Source organism: Haliotis rubra, unplaced genomic scaffold, assembly GCF_003918875.1.
Source record: "Haliotis rubra isolate DU_JTF1 unplaced genomic scaffold, ASM391887v1 Scf230, whole genome shotgun sequence".
Classification (NCBI taxonomy): Eukaryota; Metazoa; Mollusca; class Gastropoda; order Lepetellida; family Haliotidae; genus Haliotis; species Haliotis rubra.
Genome location: NW_025766337.1, coordinates 368,269 through 387,445, shown reverse-complemented (window position 1 = coordinate 387,445; position 19,177 = coordinate 368,269). Strand labels below are relative to the sequence as shown.

General features: G+C 39.3%; 1 protein-coding gene across 12 annotated transcripts in view; it reads right to left on the bottom strand.

Annotated features, from left to right (window-relative positions):
* The window catches only part of LOC124278033 (WD repeat and SOCS box-containing protein 1-like), a 36,456-nt gene that overhangs the window by 10,953 nt on the left and 6,326 nt on the right, over positions 1 to 19,177 (bottom strand). For 11 of the 12 annotated variants that reach the window (XM_046713773.1, XM_046713780.1, XM_046713775.1 and 8 more), the window contains exons 2-4: positions 6,074 to 6,245; positions 2,791 to 2,987; positions 2,369 to 2,377 (exon numbers count right to left, since the gene is read on the bottom strand). In XM_046713773.1, coding sequence (XP_046569729.1) covers positions 2,369 to 2,377; positions 2,791 to 2,987; positions 6,074 to 6,245 — 378 coding nt within the window. The remainder of the gene's footprint in view (positions 1 to 2,368; positions 2,378 to 2,790; positions 2,988 to 6,073; positions 6,246 to 19,177) is intronic. The other variant, XM_046713784.1, reaches the window with a different exon arrangement.

Below are 19,177 nucleotides of genomic sequence, written 5' to 3'. Positions count from 1 at the left end.
AAATAACATACGTTTACAAAATTGTTTGGTGTACAATGTTATTTCAGTAATGACAATCCATGTTCACATAAGAGCTGTCAAGTTAACAAGAACACAATTTGTCTGAATTTTCGAAAGGAAAACTTACTTATATATTTTACAATCATTCAGTTAAATTGAAAATATGATATATAAAATCAAATTTCAAATAAATACTGTTAATAAAATCAAAGTACCGACTCAAATTGGAGAGTGTGGTTTTACAACGTTTTCAGAAATATTCCAGCAATTCACGGCGGGGACACCAGAATTGGGCTTCACACATTGTGCCAATGTGGAGAATAGAACCCGGGACTTCAGTGTGACGAGCCACGCTTTAACCTCTAGGCTACCCCACCGCCCATTAAAACACAGTGAATCAGGCCAACTAACAGAACCTGCTGTTACACAGATACACCAGAATGATAAGGTGAGGTGAGGTGAAATTGGGTTTTACGTCGTGCTTGAGAATATTTCGCTCATATGATGACGTGCATGCGTGTGTATGTGTATGTGCGGCTGCTTGTACTAGCCCAGACTTAAGCTGGTTTTATAGTGCTAGCCCACTGAGATACCATGCCGCAGTGAAGCATGAATATCCCACTCAGACACATTATACTGACTCCAAGCCGACCAGTCCTTGTTGTACCCACTAATGCCGAGCGCCAGGCAGGGACCAACAAGTACCACATTTTAACGTCTTTTGGTATGACGCGGTCGGGGATTGAACCCGCGACCTTCCGCTCTCTGGGCGGACGCTCTAACCACTACACCAGGGAGATGGTCCAGAATGATAAGGGTGATGATTAGGTGATGATTAGGTGATGATTAGGTGCTGAGATGTGTCCGAAACATCAGCTCTGTATGAGGTATATATACTGTAGGGGATCTTGACTACAATCAGTGATTGGTTAGCTGTCAGTGATTTGATTGAAACATTACAATAAGGTGTTGTAGCTCAAGTAATGGGAGCCATGTTTGCAGTCACATCAAGATATTCTGTGCCCTCTTTTAGAGACCCTTTCTCTGATCATTCATAAAGTTTCAAAGTTTCAGCCCAATAGTCCTTGTAGTTCTCAAAATGAGCGGATGTCACAAATGCAATAATATAAAAAAAAGGTCAACAGTCAAAGCTTGATCAAAATTAAAATCTGCCAATAAATGAATTATGCTATACCACAAACACGCTTGTGCCAGCATTTAAAATTCCCGCCTGGTTGACCGTCCGGAACGGTCTGACGAAACGGTCTGTTTCATCTCGGACAGTCAAATTTCAAAAGTAGCCTGTCCGGTGGTCTGGTAGATATTTTTACCCCAAACAGTAAATATTTCATAATATCAGACAGGTTCTCTTGTCGTCAGTTTGAGGTGTTTACGGTATTATGATGATTATGTTAAACTACTTACAATTGGACAGTTCATGTTAAGATAACCAATCACAACACATGTACTTTCAGTTTACCTAAACTCGGTGCATTGCCTGTTAGTGCTATGTTGTTCATTGCGATGCCTACAAACAGTAACCTGACTAACCTGACTTTGTTTGTTTTTTGATTGTTGAAAAACGGACAGGCAAGTTTGTATCCGGCTGTCTAGCTTGGAATTTTGGGAGTTTTAAACACTGCTTGTGCCAAGGTAAATTTCATAATGAGACATGTGAGAAATGTGTAATGATAAGAACATGACATTTTCAATATGGCTGTGATGGCGGCCATAATGAATTTGTATGAGTCCAATGGAATCATTATTCTAATGTTGAAAGTGAGTACAACATTTTTAACTGCTCTCCACAATTAGTTCTCTTAAATCAAGTTGACCGAGACACTGTACCACCTGTTCTGACTGTACTGGAGATGACCACTCATCCTGCCAGTCCTGACCTACAGTAATAATCATACCATGACTAAAACAGGCTCTGTAGTTCACCTTTCACCTTTCTGGAATATTTGTAACATAAGATCATAACGATGCATGTTGAAACAGCTGCATAATGGGCCAGATGACAATATGGCTTCCATGGAGGACATGTTTGAATGTTAGAGATGCCACTGACAGAATTATCCATGCTGAGGCCCAGGTTCTGCTAGAGTTTATCAAGAAACTGCCTCAACGTATAAGCTCTCTAAAAATTGTCACTAAAATTAATTTTAGGTGTTATAAAAACTTGGAAAGCAATGAGGCAAGGATATATTATGTTAAAAGCAGACCTACAAATAAACAACAAAACATGGAATATTGCGACCTGTTGCTTATTGTGATCAGCACAAAGGCATGCATGCTTACAACAAAAATCTAAATACTGAAGAAAGGTTAACTACAAAAGCACTTCATATCTTGAAGTAAAACTTACATTCAGATTCTGGAACCGATATTTGGGAGTAAAAGAAAAGAACTGTGTCAGTGTCTCAACACAAACATGAGCGATGGTGATTTAGGATGAAGATGGACCAACATTGTATGAGTGAGTGAGTTGGTTTAACACGTCTTTGAACTCTCCATATGGGAAGAAACCCAGAAGGGATGTTACCATGGCACCCAAAGAGAATAAGTATGGTGCTGACAAACAAATTTATGATTCAAACCCATTATCATTGGTTTCCGGCACATCAAAGGGAGGCAACTCAGTACTCTAAGTAACATCAACTATAATACCTCACAATCATTTCTCAGGCAGGAGAGTACCACAGTCACCTACTGAACATTTCCATTTCTTGACAAAACCATAAATACTTTCAATCATGAAAATATGGAAACACGTGAAAATCCACCCACCTGTTCCGCAGTTCCAGAGCTTGATCCGGCCACTCTGCAGACCAGTGGCTAGGATCAGGTTGTGGTCAAGTTTAAGCCTCGTCCACACGTGAGCGTTGTCAGTCTTGGAAGTCCCGGACCCAAACGCAACTGACCACACAAGTTCCCCACAGTCGATTGTGAGAGTTTGTCGAGTCTCGTGGCATTCCTGGTCATCTCTGCAGAAACAGAAACAATCAGACATCAGACTTCAGACATCAGACAACAGACAACAGACATCAGACATCAGAAAACAGACAACAGACACAGTAGAGATCAGATATCAGATCAGAGAGTGCAGTAGAGATAAGATATCAGATCAGAGAGCGCAGTAGAGATAACATATCAGATCAGAGAGCGCAGTAGAGATAAGATATCAGATCAGAGAGTGCAGTAGAGATAAGATATCAGATCAGAGAGTGCAGTAGAGATGAGATATCAGATCAGAGAGTTCAGTAGAGATGAGATATCAGATCAGAGAGTGCAGTAGAGATGAGATATCAGATCAGAGAGTGCAGTAGAGATGAGATATCAGATCAGAGAGTGCAGTAGAGATAAGATATCAGATCAGAGAGTGCAGTAGAGATAAGATATCAGATCAGAGAGTGCAGTAGAGATAAGATATCAGATCAGAGAGCGCAGCAGAGATAAGATATCAGATCAGAGAGTGCAGTAGAGATAAGATATCAGATCAGAGAGTGCAGTAGAGATAAGATATCAGATCAGAGAGTGCAGTAGAGATAAGATATCAGATCAGAGAGTGCAGTAGAGATAAGATATCAGATCAGAGAGTGCAGTAGAGATAAGATATCAGATCAGAGAGTGCAGTAGAGATGAGATATCAGATCAGAGAGTGCAGTAGAGAGATAAGATATCAGATCAGAGAGTGCAGAGAGATAAGATATCAGATCAGAGAGTGCAGTAGAGATGAGATATCAGATCAGAGAGCACAGTAGAGATAAGATATCAGATCAGAGCGCGCAGTAGAGATGAGACATCAGGCCACATCTTTTGACAGTCAGTTTCATGCATGCCTACACAACTGCCAAACTGTTCGGTCACTGACACTGATGGGGCTTAAATGCATTAAGTGTTGCAAAGCATGTTTCTTAACTTTTCTTGTAAAGATGTGATACGATTTTGTCACGATATATCCAAACACAGTCTTTCAAGCTCCTCTTGCACTTGATTTATTGTGTCTTGCCCTTCATTATGACACTGAGGCCATGTAGGGAGTACCCAAACATGTATTAATCCTTACTTGTTGAAAACAACATTCGTTTATCAAACCTTGATCCTAATCAAAGTTAGTTAGTTAGGTATACTTGTTAAATTCTGTACACTAGTGTTTACTGTTTACAAACTGAAATAGGTGGGAGAAAGATTTTGGATGATAACTAGAACCGCAACTCTGTGTCGTTCAACATAAATGCCAGGTTAATAGGGAATATAAATGTTTACATACCGGGCATACAAACATTTATGCATACAAGAAAAAAACCAAAATTCCCTACACATCATGATTATATATTCGTGGAGTGAGTAAGTGGGTTTGGTTTTACACCGCTTTCAGCAATATTCCAGCAACATCACGGCGGGGAACACCAGAAATGGGCTTCACACATTGCACAATGTGGGGCTATGAACCTGGGTCTTCAGCGTGACGAGCGACCGCTCTAACCACTAGGCTACCATGCCGCTCCTGCTGGTGGAGAAAATAGGTTCAGCGGCAGCAGTTGTTGACCAGAAAGCTCGAGTAAGTAACGGTATCGTATACCGACCACAATGAATATTGTGATGATGTTGATGCTGTACACCAGCTGCTGGTGCTGCCACCAACTGTCACCTGGTCAGAGTGCCGGGTCCTGGGCTGGGAGACTGACGAGGGCACTGACCCTGCAGACCGACACCTGCCACACACTGAGGGCAAGGTCTGAACCTGGTGGGTGGCCCTTTAATTAGTAGATTTCTAATCAAACTGACCACCACCATTCGACAACAAATTAATAACTATACTACTCAACTGTTTATAAGGATAATTAGATATGTCATTCTGTTGAAACATACATATGGCATATTAAGATAAAAACATCCCTAACAAAATAACAGCAGTATATTTTACAAATTATGACAAACGTGAGTATAAAAAGTATATTATTTTACTTACTTTCACAGCCCCATGTTTTGTTGAATGTTTATGGGACTAAGTATACAGAGCATCAAGTACATGTATCAACATAGTAAAAACTAGTTCCAAAACAACCAGGATTTTTTTTATACATTTCAGTACAAACATTTGATAAAATTCTACAAATCAGGATATCAGAGAGAGTTTCTCATGACTGATGCTATTTCCAAACGTTTTCGGTATAATATGAGTGAGTGAGTGAGTTCAGTTTTACGCCGCTTTTAACAATATTCCAGCTATATCACGGTGGGGGACACCAGAAATGGGCTTCACACATTGTACCCATGTGGGGAACCGACCCCGGGTCTTCGGCGTGACGAGCCAACGCTTTAACCACTAGGCTACCCCACCGCCCCGGTATAATATGAAGTGTAAAGAGTGATCTTAGTGAAAAAAAAAGTCTTTAATGGTCAAAAGGAACGGTCTGTGTTGATGAACCCTCAATATTGATATGATTGAAGGAAAAAACATCCGCAGAAAAAAGTCCTTGGTTAAAAACTACCAGAAAAAATTCCTTTTTTTAAAAATAGGACTTTTTTTTCCAGAGCACTTTTTTTTCTAGGCAAATTTAGGACTTTTTTTGGTACTTTTTTTCCGAGCACTTATTTTCCGCACACCATTGATATAATCCCTGATATCTCAGGTAACACCTAATTGCTTCACCTGTGGGTACTTCAGGACATGATGAAAGGCGAACTTTTGACAGTGAGGCCATAGATACAATCTTAACAACGACTTTATTATGGCTAGTATCCAGCATGGTTGGCCGAGATACTGTTCAGAGAGGTGTTAGTGAGTGAGTGAGTATGGTTTACACCTTTTTTTGCAATATTTCAGCTATATCACTGTGGGGGACACCAAAAATGGGCTTTACACATTGTACCCACGTGGGGAATCGAACCTGGGTCTTCAGCGTGAGGAGTGGACGCTTCAACTATTAGGTTACCCCACCGCCCCCAGAGAGGTTTAATCAGTTATACTATTTTTATAACCCACCCATCCGGACATCGGAAATGAGTCAAAGACCTAAACTTTCAGAAAGACAATATAAAACACCGTATCCATGGAAACACTCACTGGATGCAGTTGGCGGACCTATTCCAGGGTAGGAGTTGAACTATCCGGTTTCCACACGACCAGGCAAAGTAGGAGTAGTCGGGAGCCCATGCACACGCCCATGTCTCGTAGCCCTGGCGGTGAGACTGGTTCCCCAAAGATGATTGCAAATGTTCAACTACTTGGGCACGAGCTGGAAAAACAAGTTTCATCATTAAAACATCTGTTGTAAAACTAAGGTTCGTTTGCTTTGGTTCTCCTCTGTGTCTAAATGTAATATTTTGTTGATTACTTCCCAATGAAGACTAACTCTTAGTGTCTGAATATACCGTATTTTCTGCACTATTACCCGCATCTTTTTCCCTCTAAAACTGTGGGCTATATGGCAGTGCGGGTTATAATCCAGAGCGGGTTACGTGTGGATTTTACACAGGGAAAACAAGAGTTTTTTAAGGAAGTGTTATAAAATACCCTGAGAATGTAGTTGTTGTATGTGCTATTTAAAACGTGACTTTCAATTTCAGGTATGGACAAAACTGGGGTGCGGGTAACATTCAGGAGCGGGTAACATTCGGGAGCGGGTAATAGTGCAAAAAATACGGTATATAATTTTGATAGCTACAAATAAGCCCATTTGAATTGAAAAGGAGACCCAGTCAAATGGGAAATTCAGAACCTGAGGAAATCTAGACTTGCTTCATTTAGGACTTTAGCACTGCAGGGAGGGCTTGGCAGTAGGGGCAATAATGTGGTTGAGGGACTGTCAGACAGACAATTAGCAATATAGCAATTGCACTTAGCAATATTCCAGCTATATGACATCAATTTATAAATATTCCAATCTGGGCCAGACAATTCAGTGACTGACATCGTAGCCATCAATGAACACAAACGGTATACGTCACAATGTGTTAGTCAAGTCAGCAAGCTGGACCACCCAATCCCATCAGCACCTCCTGGGATGAGCATGGGTTGTTGAAGAAATTCTACTTTTTCTTCAATTTGATATTTTTCTACATCATATACCATGTTTATTTGACGTTTCATTGAAATGTAGTTGTTTGGAAATATATACACAATAAAGTTGATTTTTCAGTTGAGGTGACTGAGAAGAAGAATTCTATTTCACAGCTTATTATTTTTATCAATATGAATATAATTTATTATTGTATTTATAGTTGATGGTTATTATTTTATCAATATGAATATCATTTATTATTGTATTTATAGTTGATGGTTATTATTTTATCAATATGAATATCATTTATTATTGTATTTATAGTTGATGGTTATTATTTTATCAATATGAATATCATTTATTATTGTATTTATAGTTGATGGTTATTATTGTTCTTGTTGTTATTATCTCGGAAGTTTTCTGCCTGCATTTTAAAGCTGTCATCTTCAAGAATTGGAGATAAATGTACTGCATCTTCCATCCAAAGCTTTTCAACCATTGATTTGATACCTATAAACTTCATATGAACACATTTGGTTTGTAAAACTCTAAATAGGAAAGAAAGCTGACAACATGAGCACAAACAGTTTGGACATAGCAGGAATAACTACTGACATGTTCATCAGATGTTTTATGTACCCAAACTTTCACCAGAATGCTCAAACCACTTAACTTAAACCAGTGTATGAAATACGCCAAAAATCCAGCCAGACATCAGGGCTGGTAACTTCAAAATGTTACCAGCCGAAAATGGATTTAACCAGACCAAATATGGTAAATTTACTCAGATGTATTGAACATCTAAAAGTTTTACCGGACCATCGGACTGGCTTGCTGTAAATTTCAACTCAACTGCACAGATCAATACTGATGATGTCAATCACTGGATTGTCTGGTCCAGACTCAACTTGTTACAGACAGCTGCCATACAGCTGGAATATTGCTGAGTGCATGCACCGATAAACAACCAACAACTATAGAGGGGGACAGATTTCCTGTGAGCATTATTTACACTGACATTCTTAGAAAAAACAACGTGACCTGTACACTGTTTTTGTCTAAAGTCCACACAACAATAATGTCATGAGACCTCCCAGCCTTGCGTGACAGACAGCACGTGACACATCAGGGTCAAAGTTCAAACCGTGTTGATGTTACTGAATTGTACAATACACTCAATAAGAATTTGGTGCTCAAGGTCTTTGTCTGGTATACATCGTCCCACTTGCTGCCAATAATGTGCAACTACTCCAAATTATTTAGCAACATTAAAAAAATGAAAACAAAATCGGAAACTGTCAAACAGGAAGTGAAAAAAGATCCTGATGACATATTTTCTTCTACTGTAATCATCATAATCAATGTCTAACAACATTCGCTGCTGTGGGGGAAATAATCAGATTCTCAAATGCCTCGGTGGAATGGCTAGTTCTTATGATATGAAACTGCTTCCCTGTATCACAACACAACTAACACTATGTTACCACTTAAAGTAATTCTTCCCAATACCACAGCAGTAATTCATGTCAAGTAGCAACGTTAGTGACCTCTTTCCCTGGCTGTGACGTCTCACTGTGTGGGTGCTTCGTGGCTTCATTCGTATTACATGGCCACTTTTAATTTATCACTATGGTAACAGAATAAACTTACAAAAATATGTTTGCTGTTGTACTTATGTATTTGTATGTGTTATATTTGTACACAAGTTGTTGCATTTGTATCCAGATATTGTTGCATTTGTATAGATATTGTTACATTTATATAGATATTGTTACATTTGTGTATACATTGTTACATTTGTTAATGTATTGTTGCAGTTGCATTTGTATATATATATATATATATATATATATATATATTGTGTTTTTCAATAAATGTTATATTTTCAATTATTAACCTTAGATAAATTCAATATGAACATATGTTGCATTACTGTACATGTTGTGTTTCTCTTTGTGTTGCTGTATTACTATACATTATAATTTGTATGTTTCTCTCGAGGGTAATACGGTCTGATGTACGCCTCTTTGTAGCAGTGTTACCCGAGTCAGGGAGGTGCGGTAGTCTAATGGTTAAAGCGCGCTGGCTCGTCACGCCGAAGACCCGGGTTCGAATCCCCACATGGGTACAATGTGTGAAGCCCATTTCTGGTGTCCCCCACCGTGATGTTGCTGGAATATTGCTAAAAGCGGCGTAAAACCAAACTCAGTCAGTCAGTCAGTTACCCTAGTCAGTAGGCGAGGGATGACACTGCTACAAAGATCCATACATCAGACCGTATTACCCTCGAGAGAAGTTTACGACGTATTTATCTTACCGCCATGTTGAATGTACAAAATATCATGTTATCTTATTTTGGAGATCGACAAACTCGCTACCAACTATATGAAATGTAAACAAAATGGGGCCCACCTCAATTTTGATTTTTAAAATCAGTGAAACATATTCTGACAAACTTAAAACATGTATAAAAATGGTTAATTAAGTTTAAGTTGAGTGTGCAAACGATTCAATATAGAAAATAGTTTAAATATAGCAGTGAAAGTTGGTAAAATAAATGTTTGCATAGTGAACTCAAAAACAGCTCCGGGCACTGCATGTGTCATATTATGATGTCATACAATTGTTAGCAATTTCTGTGGAGAGTTTGGCGGTTACCGTGGCAGCAAGTAATATTTTTTCCACTTGTCACCTTCCTGGAAGGGGCGACACGGAAATTGTTAAAGTGTCATTGACCAATGAAATTAAAGAAATTTACATGAAGGTAAGATAAATTGTTGTATTTCTGTACATGTTGTTGTACTTCTACACACATCTACACAAATATGAAGTACTGGCTGAAACAACCTTGGTTTATATGACTCCTCCTTTAAGTCATCTGCATGAATAGTATGGCCTGATAGTAGCTCACTGATGTTGTCCATCTGATCTAGTACATATAAACACATTATGGTAATCCAGGTTACTGTATGAGAGATTATCGAGGAAGAATATACCGATAACAAGGAGCCAGAGAAGCACCATCTGCTAGGCTACCACTGCAATTAACATACATGATCAATGAGTGTACTAAACTTCATTTATAGTAAAACATTACCAAACTAATTATATATACATGCATTCGTATTTATTCAAATTTTTGCCAACAATATGCAAAATATGTCATGGAAGAAATGGAACCATTCATGTGAATTATGTGATCAGTATTGGACAGCACTTTGTTTTTATCAGTTCAGCCATTATGGCCAGACTTAGACACAAAAATAAAACATGTGGAGTGAGTTTGTGAGTGAATTGGGTTTTACGCCACTTTTAGCAATATTCCAGCAATATCATGGTGGGGGACACCAGAAATGGCTTCACACATTGTACCAAAGTGGGAATCGAACCCGGGTCTTCAGTGTGACAAGTGAAAACTTTAACCACTAGGCTACCCCCACTGCCTCGAAAATATGTAGAGGTCATCCTTCTGAAATATTTGATAATATAACTTTGACTATGTAATGAGTAGTGTTGGTTGTCTTACTTGATAAACAGACCATAAACTTCAATACAATGGCATCTGACAGATTTTATGAAAATGGAGTTTAAGTTATGTGGATAAATGGTTTTAAGAAAGCACAAACATACATGTTTTCAAACAAGTTTCTCCATGTACAAAAAGCAGCAGGTCTTCAAATGGGATCAGTTGTAAAATATAAAGTAGCATCCAGAAGTTTATTCATTTCAGCATCTGAAGGACAGAACTGCAGAAACACACATAGACATGTGTTTATGGGGGAATATCACGTGTTTATATCATGTCTGATGAGCCTCAAGAATAAGCCTAAGAAACAGTGAACATCATCTGTTTATATCATGCTCTAAGTCAGAACAGTGAACATCATCCGTTTATATCATGTTCTAAGTCAGAACAGTGAACATCATCTGTTTATATCATGTTCTAAGCCAGAACAGTGAACATCATCTGTTTATATCATGTTCTAAGCCAGAACAGTGAACATCATCTGTTTATATCATGCTCTAAGTCAGAACAGTGAACATCATCTGTTTATATCATGTTCTAAGTCAGAACAGTGAACATCATCTGTTTATATCATGTTCTAAGCCAGAACAGTGAACATCATCTGTTTATATCATGTTCTAAGCCTGAACAGTGAACATCATCTGTTTATATCATGCTAAGTCTAAGTCATGTTCTAAGAAACAGTGAACATCATCTGTTTATATCATGTTCTAAGCCTAAGCCATCTGAATCATGTGAAACAGTGAACATCATCTGTTTATATCATGTTCTAAGTCAGAACAGTGAACATCATCTGTTTATATCATGTTCTAAGTCCTAGAACAGTGAACATCATCTGTTTATATCATGTTCTAAGTCAACAGTGAACAGTGAACATCATCTGTTTATATCATGCTCTAAGCCAGAACAGTGAACATCATCTGTTTATATCATGTTCTAAGCCAGAACAGTGAACATCATCTGTTTATATCATGCTCTAAGCCACAACAGTGAACATCATCTGTTTATATCATGCATCTAATATCAGTGAACAGTGAACATCATCTCTGTTTATATCATGTTCTAAGCCAGAACAGTGAACATCATCTCTGTTTATATCATGTTCTAAGCCAGAACAGTGAACATCATCTGTTTATATCATGTTCTAAGCCAGAACAGTGAACATCATCTGTTTATATCATGTTCTAAGCCAGAACAGTGAACATCATCTGTTTATATCATGTTCTAAGCCAGAACAGTGAACATCATCTGTTTATATCATGTTCTAAGCCTGAACAGTGAACATCATCTGTTTATATCATGTTCTAACAGTTTATATCATGTTCTAAGCCAGAACAGTGAACATCATCTGTTTATATCATGTTCTAAGCCAGAACAGTGAACATCATCTGTTTATATCATGTTCTCAAAGCCAGAACAGTGAACATCATCTGTTTATATCATGTTCTAAGCCAGAACAGTGAACATCATCTGTTTATATCATGTTCTAAGCCAGAACAGTGAACATCATCTGTTTATATCATGTTCTAAGCCTGAACAGTGAACATCATCTGTTTATATCATGTTCTAAGCCAGAACAGTGAACATCATCTGTTTATATCATGTTCTAAGCCTGAACAGTGAACATCATCTGTTTATATCATGTCATAAGCCAGAACAGTGAACATCATCTGTTTATATCATGTTCTATATCATGTTCTAAGAACAGTGAACATCATCTGTTTATATCATGTTCTAAGCCAGAACAGTGAACATCATCTGTTTATATCATGTTCTAAGCCAGAACAGTGAACATCATCTGTTTATATCATGTTCTAAGCCAGAACAGTGAACATCATCTGTTTATATCATGTTCTAAGCCAGAACAGTGAACATCATCTGTTTATATCATGTCATAAGCCTGAACAGTGAACATCATCTGTTTATATCATGTTTTAAGCCTGCAGCGTCAATATCTTTTGTTCATATCATGTTATTAGCCTGGGTCCCAATTTGTAAAGGTTACGTTGTTACGAGCTATCGTAACTGTAAAGTTTGGCATTGGCTTACAAATGACGTAGAGCTACGAATGCTTTGAGGATCGGCCCCTGACAGTGAATATCATTTGTTTATATCATATAATAGCCCCAAGTGATGAATATGAGGTCATATGCATTGTAATATTCAACAGGGTGAAACGCTGGTGCGTAAAACACAACATGTAACAGGTGTGCAGGATACACAACATGAACATGTACGTATCAGAAGTAGCCGATGTAAACATCAGGTGTTATATCGGGTATATCAGGTGTTATATCAGGTGTTATATCAGTATATCTGGTGGTGTATATATCAGGTGTTATATCAGCATATCCGTGTTATATCAGTATATCCGGTGTTATATCAGTGTTATATCAGTATATCATGTATATTATATCAGTATATCTGGTTATATCAGGTGTTATATCAGTATATCAGGTGTTATATCAGAATATCCGGTGTTATATCAGTATATCTGGTGTTATATCAGTATATCAGGTGTTATATCAGTATATCCGGTGTTATATCAGTATATCTGGTGTTATATCAGTATATCAGGTGTTATATCAGTATATCAGGTGTTATATCAGTATATCTGGTTATATCAGGTGTTATATCAGTATATCAGGTGTTATATTAGGTATATTAGGTGTTATATCAGTATATCTGGTGTTATATCAGGTGTTATATCAGTATTTTAGGTGTTATATCAGTATATCAGGTGTTATATCAGGTGTTATCAGTATTATATCAGGTATATCAGGTGTTATATCCGGTGTTATATCAGTATATCCGGTGTTATATCCGGTGTTATATTAGTGTATCAGGTTATATCATGTGTATTAGGTGTTATATCAGTATATCAGGTGTTATCTTAGGTATATTAGGTGTTATATCAGTATATTAGGTGTTATATCAGGTATTATATCAGGTGTACCAGGTGTTATGTCAGGTGTACCAGGTATATTAGGTGTTATATCAGGTATATCAGGTGTTATACCAGGTAGATCAGGTATATCAGGTGTTATATCAGTAGATCAGGTGTTATATCAGGTATATCAGGTGTTCATGTCAAGGACAACACCCTCAGGATAATCACCAGGCCTCTGTACAACTCTATTTACATTATGTACAAGGTCAGGTCACTAAGGCTTCCATGAAATGTTCTGGAGGCAGTGAGTTTTAGCTTTTACACCGCTTTTAGCAATATCACGGCGGTGGACACCAGAAATGGGCTTCACACATAATTGGCCATGTGGGGAATTGAACCCAGGCCTTCGGCGTGACAAGCAAACGCCTTAACCACTTGAGTTACCCCACCACCCCTCTGGAGGCAGAGGACCCGTGAAGGTCCAGGGTAGAATGAACCTTCAGTAACCCATGCATGTTATAAGAGGCGACTAACGGGATCGGGTGGTCAGGCTCGTTGGCTTGGTTGACACATGTCATCGGTTCCCAATTGTGCAGATTAATGCTCATACTGTTGATCACTGGATTATCTGGTCCAGACTCGATTATTTACAGACCGCCGCCATATAGCTGGAATATTGCTGAGTGCGGCGTAAAACTCACTCACTCGGGAGGCAGAGATTATTGAGGAAGAAAATGAATTGGACACAAACCCCTTGCAAACTGTGGGATATATATGCCAACTATAAATGAAAATCTTAACATGATCAGAATTATGAATGAAAAATAAAATTCTTTGTTAATTATTTTATTCATGAGATAATCATCCTAAAAATGAACACAATATCTTCAGTTGATACTACTAAGAAAGATTCGATATACCCATTAATCTTTCATAGCATAACACAGTTATTACAGTAATGTGAAAAAGTCCTTAACATCTTTTGAGCTGTATAGATTGTTGTGTTTTGCGATTGCATGACACCAGGGTCGGTGCTAGTAGTGTGTCATGTGTTACTGATTACTGGTCCCAGTCACCCATCACCATGTGTTATTGATTACTGGTCCCAGTCACCCGTCACCATGTGTTACTGATTACTGGTCCCAGTCACCCGTCACCATGTGTTACTGATTACTGGTCCCAGTCACCCGTCACCATGTGTTACTGATTACTGGTCCCAGTCACCCGTCACCATGTGTTACTGATTACTGGTCCCAGTCACCCGTCACCATGATTACTGGTCCCAGTCACCCGTCACCATGTGATTACTGGTCCCAGATTACTGGTCCCAGTCACCCGTCACCATGTGTTACTGATTACTGGTTACCCGTCACCATGTGTTACTGATTACTGGTCCCAGTCACCCGTCACCATGTGTTACTGATTACTGGTCCCAGTCACCCGTCACCATGTGTTACTGATTACTGGTCCCAGTCACCCGTCACCATGTGTTACTGATTACTGGTCCCAGTCACCCGTCACCATGTGTTACTGATTACTGGTCCCAGTCACCCGTCACCATGTGTTACTGATTACTGGTCCCAGTCACCCGTCACCATGTCTGATTACTGGTCCCAGTCACCCGTCACCATGTGTTACTGATTACTGGTCCCAGTCACCCGTCACCATGTGTTACTGATAACTGGTTCCAGTCACCCGTCACCATGTGTTACTGATTACTGGTCCCAGTCACCCGTCACCATGTGTTACTGATTACTGGTCCCAGTCACCCGTCACCATGTGTTACTGATTACTGGTCCCAGTCACCCGTCACCATGTGTTACTGATAACTGGTTCCAGTCACCCGTCACCATGTGTTACTGATTACTGGTCCCAGTCACCCGTCACCATGTGTTACTGATTACTGGTCCCAGTCACCCGTCACCATGTGTTACTGATAACTCGTCACCACTGATAACTGGTTCCAGTCATCCGTCACCATCACCCACATACTGAAGGCCAGTCACACATGCTACACTGGAACAGGTATTGCTAAAGTACATTCGCCAGGTAGTCATGTTTACATGGTTAATGATTGATTCATTACTACAATTCTATTGAACTTGAAGTGACAAAACAACAATCACCCCAATATTTACATACTTAACATAAGGTTGCATGGGATTCAAAACAACAATCACCCCCAATATTTACATATTTAACATAAGGTTACATGGGATTCAAAATAATCATTTCACAGCTACTAATCATTTTACATCTTTTTATTCTAACAATTTAGGGATGTTCACAACAGATCTGGGTTGCATGGAGTGGATTACTTGAATTGTTGTCACATGAATAGTATTCAATACTTCCATGGCCATGAAGGAAACGATACTTGTTCAGATGCAATAACATCAAACATTTCTGGGTCAGGTGGTCTCTGAGTCGCAACCACTCAATCTGACTTGGCTTGGTGCCAGTGCAAGGTATCACTCACGATATTGGACTGACTGACTGAGTTTAGTTTTACGCCGCTTTTAGCAATATTCCAGCAATATCACGGCGGGGGACACCAGAAATGGGCTTAACACATTGTGCCCATGTGGGGAATCGAACCCAGGTCTTCGGCGTGACGAGCCAACGCTTTAACCACTAGGCTACCCCACCACCCCCACGATATTGGAGATGAGCAATCGATCAATAATCGAATGTAATCATACATCCCCACCACAGAGTGAGTGAGTGAGTTTAGTTTTACGCCGCACTCAGCAATACTTCAGCTATATGCAGCAGTCTGTAAATAATTGAGTCTGGACCAGACAATCCACTCATCAACAGCATGAGCATCGATCTACGCTATTGGGAACCGATGACATGTGTCAACCAAGTCAGCGATCCCGACCACCCGACCCCGTTAGTCGCCTGTCACGACAAGCATGGGTTACTGAAGATCAATATTCTAACCCGGCCCTTCACGGGTACACCCCACCACAGAACTTATGTGGGCAGTAACAGGACATAATTGTAACATTGTGCAAACAAAACATGCACTGCTTTATACCGCCAAGAAGAGAGAGGATACTTCCTGTTGAGACATGAATGCAAGTACTGTACGTTGTTGTTATTGCAGTTTCTCGAGTCATGAAACTCTATCAGTTGTTTATATCCTGATTTAACAAACCTAACGATAACAAAAACATGTTTCATTTTCTCCTGGCCCTTCAATGTTCGCTGATGCAAATGAGATTGATCGATTAGTACTATAACAAGCCCTCCTCTTTGTCAGTTGTCTAAGCACTCTGGGTGCTTACTATGTCAAATACGGTACACAGTATGAAAACTCCGAGCCAACAGTCCTTTGATTCACCACATTAATCCCGGTGTAACGGAGGGGAAGAACCAGTCTTATGGTAAGACTACCAGGCATTGAACCAATGACTGACTGACTGACTGACTGACTGAGTTTGGTTTTACGCCTCTTTTAGCAATATTCCAGCAACATCACGGCGGGGGACACCAGAAATGGGCTTCACACATTGTGCCCATGTGGGATTCGAACCCGGGTCTATGGCGTTACGAGCCAATGCTTTAACCACTAGGCTACCCCACCGCCCCTTGAACCAATGACCTTCTGATCTGTGGGCAGACGGACTCAGGGCCCTACGTTAACCTACAAAACTTGGGTCCTAAAGACCCCCAATCTCTCAATACAAAGATTCACACTGATGCATTGTTGAAACACAATGTCAAAATTGTTTCTGAATACAATGGAAAAGAGCTTAAGAAAAGAAACCTATTGTGAACAAAATATAGATTACTGCCAAGGTACTTATCTTGGAAACCTAGATAACTCCCCAGTGTACATAATAATCTGGTAGATTACACCATGCTCCAGGTAAACACAATGTTGCTTATTAAGGGAGGTGACAGGAATGGCAGCCATGCTCCTTGTAAACACAATGTGCAATATTGAGGGTGGTGACAGGAATGACAGCCATACAGCAAGTAACAAATGTGTAATGATCTGAAGAACAGTCTGTCAATTATCCAGTAAATACAGGCAGCTATTAGATGTCATACCGACCCAGATTTCAATCAACTCTGTGATAATATGATATACAAACAATATGAACCATTCTTTTCAATTACCCTTTTCGATGAAACTGTGTTTATTCATGTATGAATGTATGCTGTACAACAAAAAAAGCGGCATAATAATATAACTCTGTGATGTACAAAAACCAACAGCATTTATTTTATCATCCAATGTCCTTTGTTCTGTTACTACCAAAATCTGCTGTCACATTTCACGAAAAAAGGAAATCCATTTAATTTATCGATGTACATAATATACACACCAGGTATATATTAATGTTGTTTGTCTCTCATATCTCACCACAGTGGCCCTACTTATATAATATCTCCTATATAAATTGTTGTATTGTATTGGGTCGAGCATTCATAATAACAAACTTTCTGTCTCTAGAAGCATGTACTGCGTCTCGTCTGTCTCCCATACTCTGGAGAGGTGGTGGAGTAGCCTAATGGTTAAAGTGTTAAGCTCGTCCGCTGAAAACTGAAAACCCCAATTCTAGTTTCCCCACAGTTCAATTCCCCTCACATGCAAGACTCTGGTACAAAGAGACAGCAACTGTTAGACTATAATTGTGAAGCCCAATGTGTCTTCCCATACATTATATAAAACTTTTGCATTAAATAATAACAGATTGTCACAGACATAATAGTTAGACAGAGGGGCTAGATTCTTTGAACAACATGTGTAAAAGATCAAAGGCACAGACTTTTCCAATGTATAATAACAGATTGTCACGTTAATGTGTAAGTGTAGTATGTCTAGACCTAGCACCCCCTACTGATCCCCAACATAAAGCATCAGCAGAAAATGTCTGTATGTCTTGTTTAGTAAGACTACCCATCACTTATCAGGGTACAATGTCATATTTCCTCACTAGGTGAAACCAGGTGAATTAAACAGGTTATATCATCCAAGTATTGTACGCCCGATGAACAAACCTTTAGCCATCGCTGACAACACAGGACCTTTTCATCAACACCGGGATATTCATAACCAACTTCAACATCTCCAGAGGAGCTATCTATACTTCATGTCTGACAGGATGTTCTGATACAATGTTGCTTTTTTATTAAACTGACATTTTCACTGGTAATTTAATTTCTGTTCCACTTGGCAAAATCAACTTGCCGACCATTACAAGGGATGTGAGTGAGTTTTCCGCCGCTTTCAACAATATTCCAGCAACATCACGATAGGGGACACCAGAAATGGGCATCACACATTGTACCAATGTGGGGAATCAAACACAGGCCTTCGGCGTGACGAGCTAAGGCCTTAACCACTAGATTACCACCGCCCTTCTGGTAATTGATTCACCTGAGACAAATGATAAGAGATTTAGTTTATCCTTGAAATTTCTACCAAAAAACCACTGCCATGTCCCTGTGTTGGGAAATGTACCTGTACTAGGTGCAGCCTCTCTCGTGACAATCAGTGCTACCTGCATCAGTGATAATTTACCTGTACTAGGTGCAGCCTCACAATCAGTGCTACCTGCATCAGTGATAATTTACTTGGTGCAGTCTGGATATCGCAAAATCAATAAACATGTATCCCTGACTTACCAAGACACCCAACAGCACAACAGCTATATGATGATGATGATGATGCTGAGTGGGGAGTAAACAACACACACACCAACCTTCTATATAATAACAAGCATTGTCACTAAG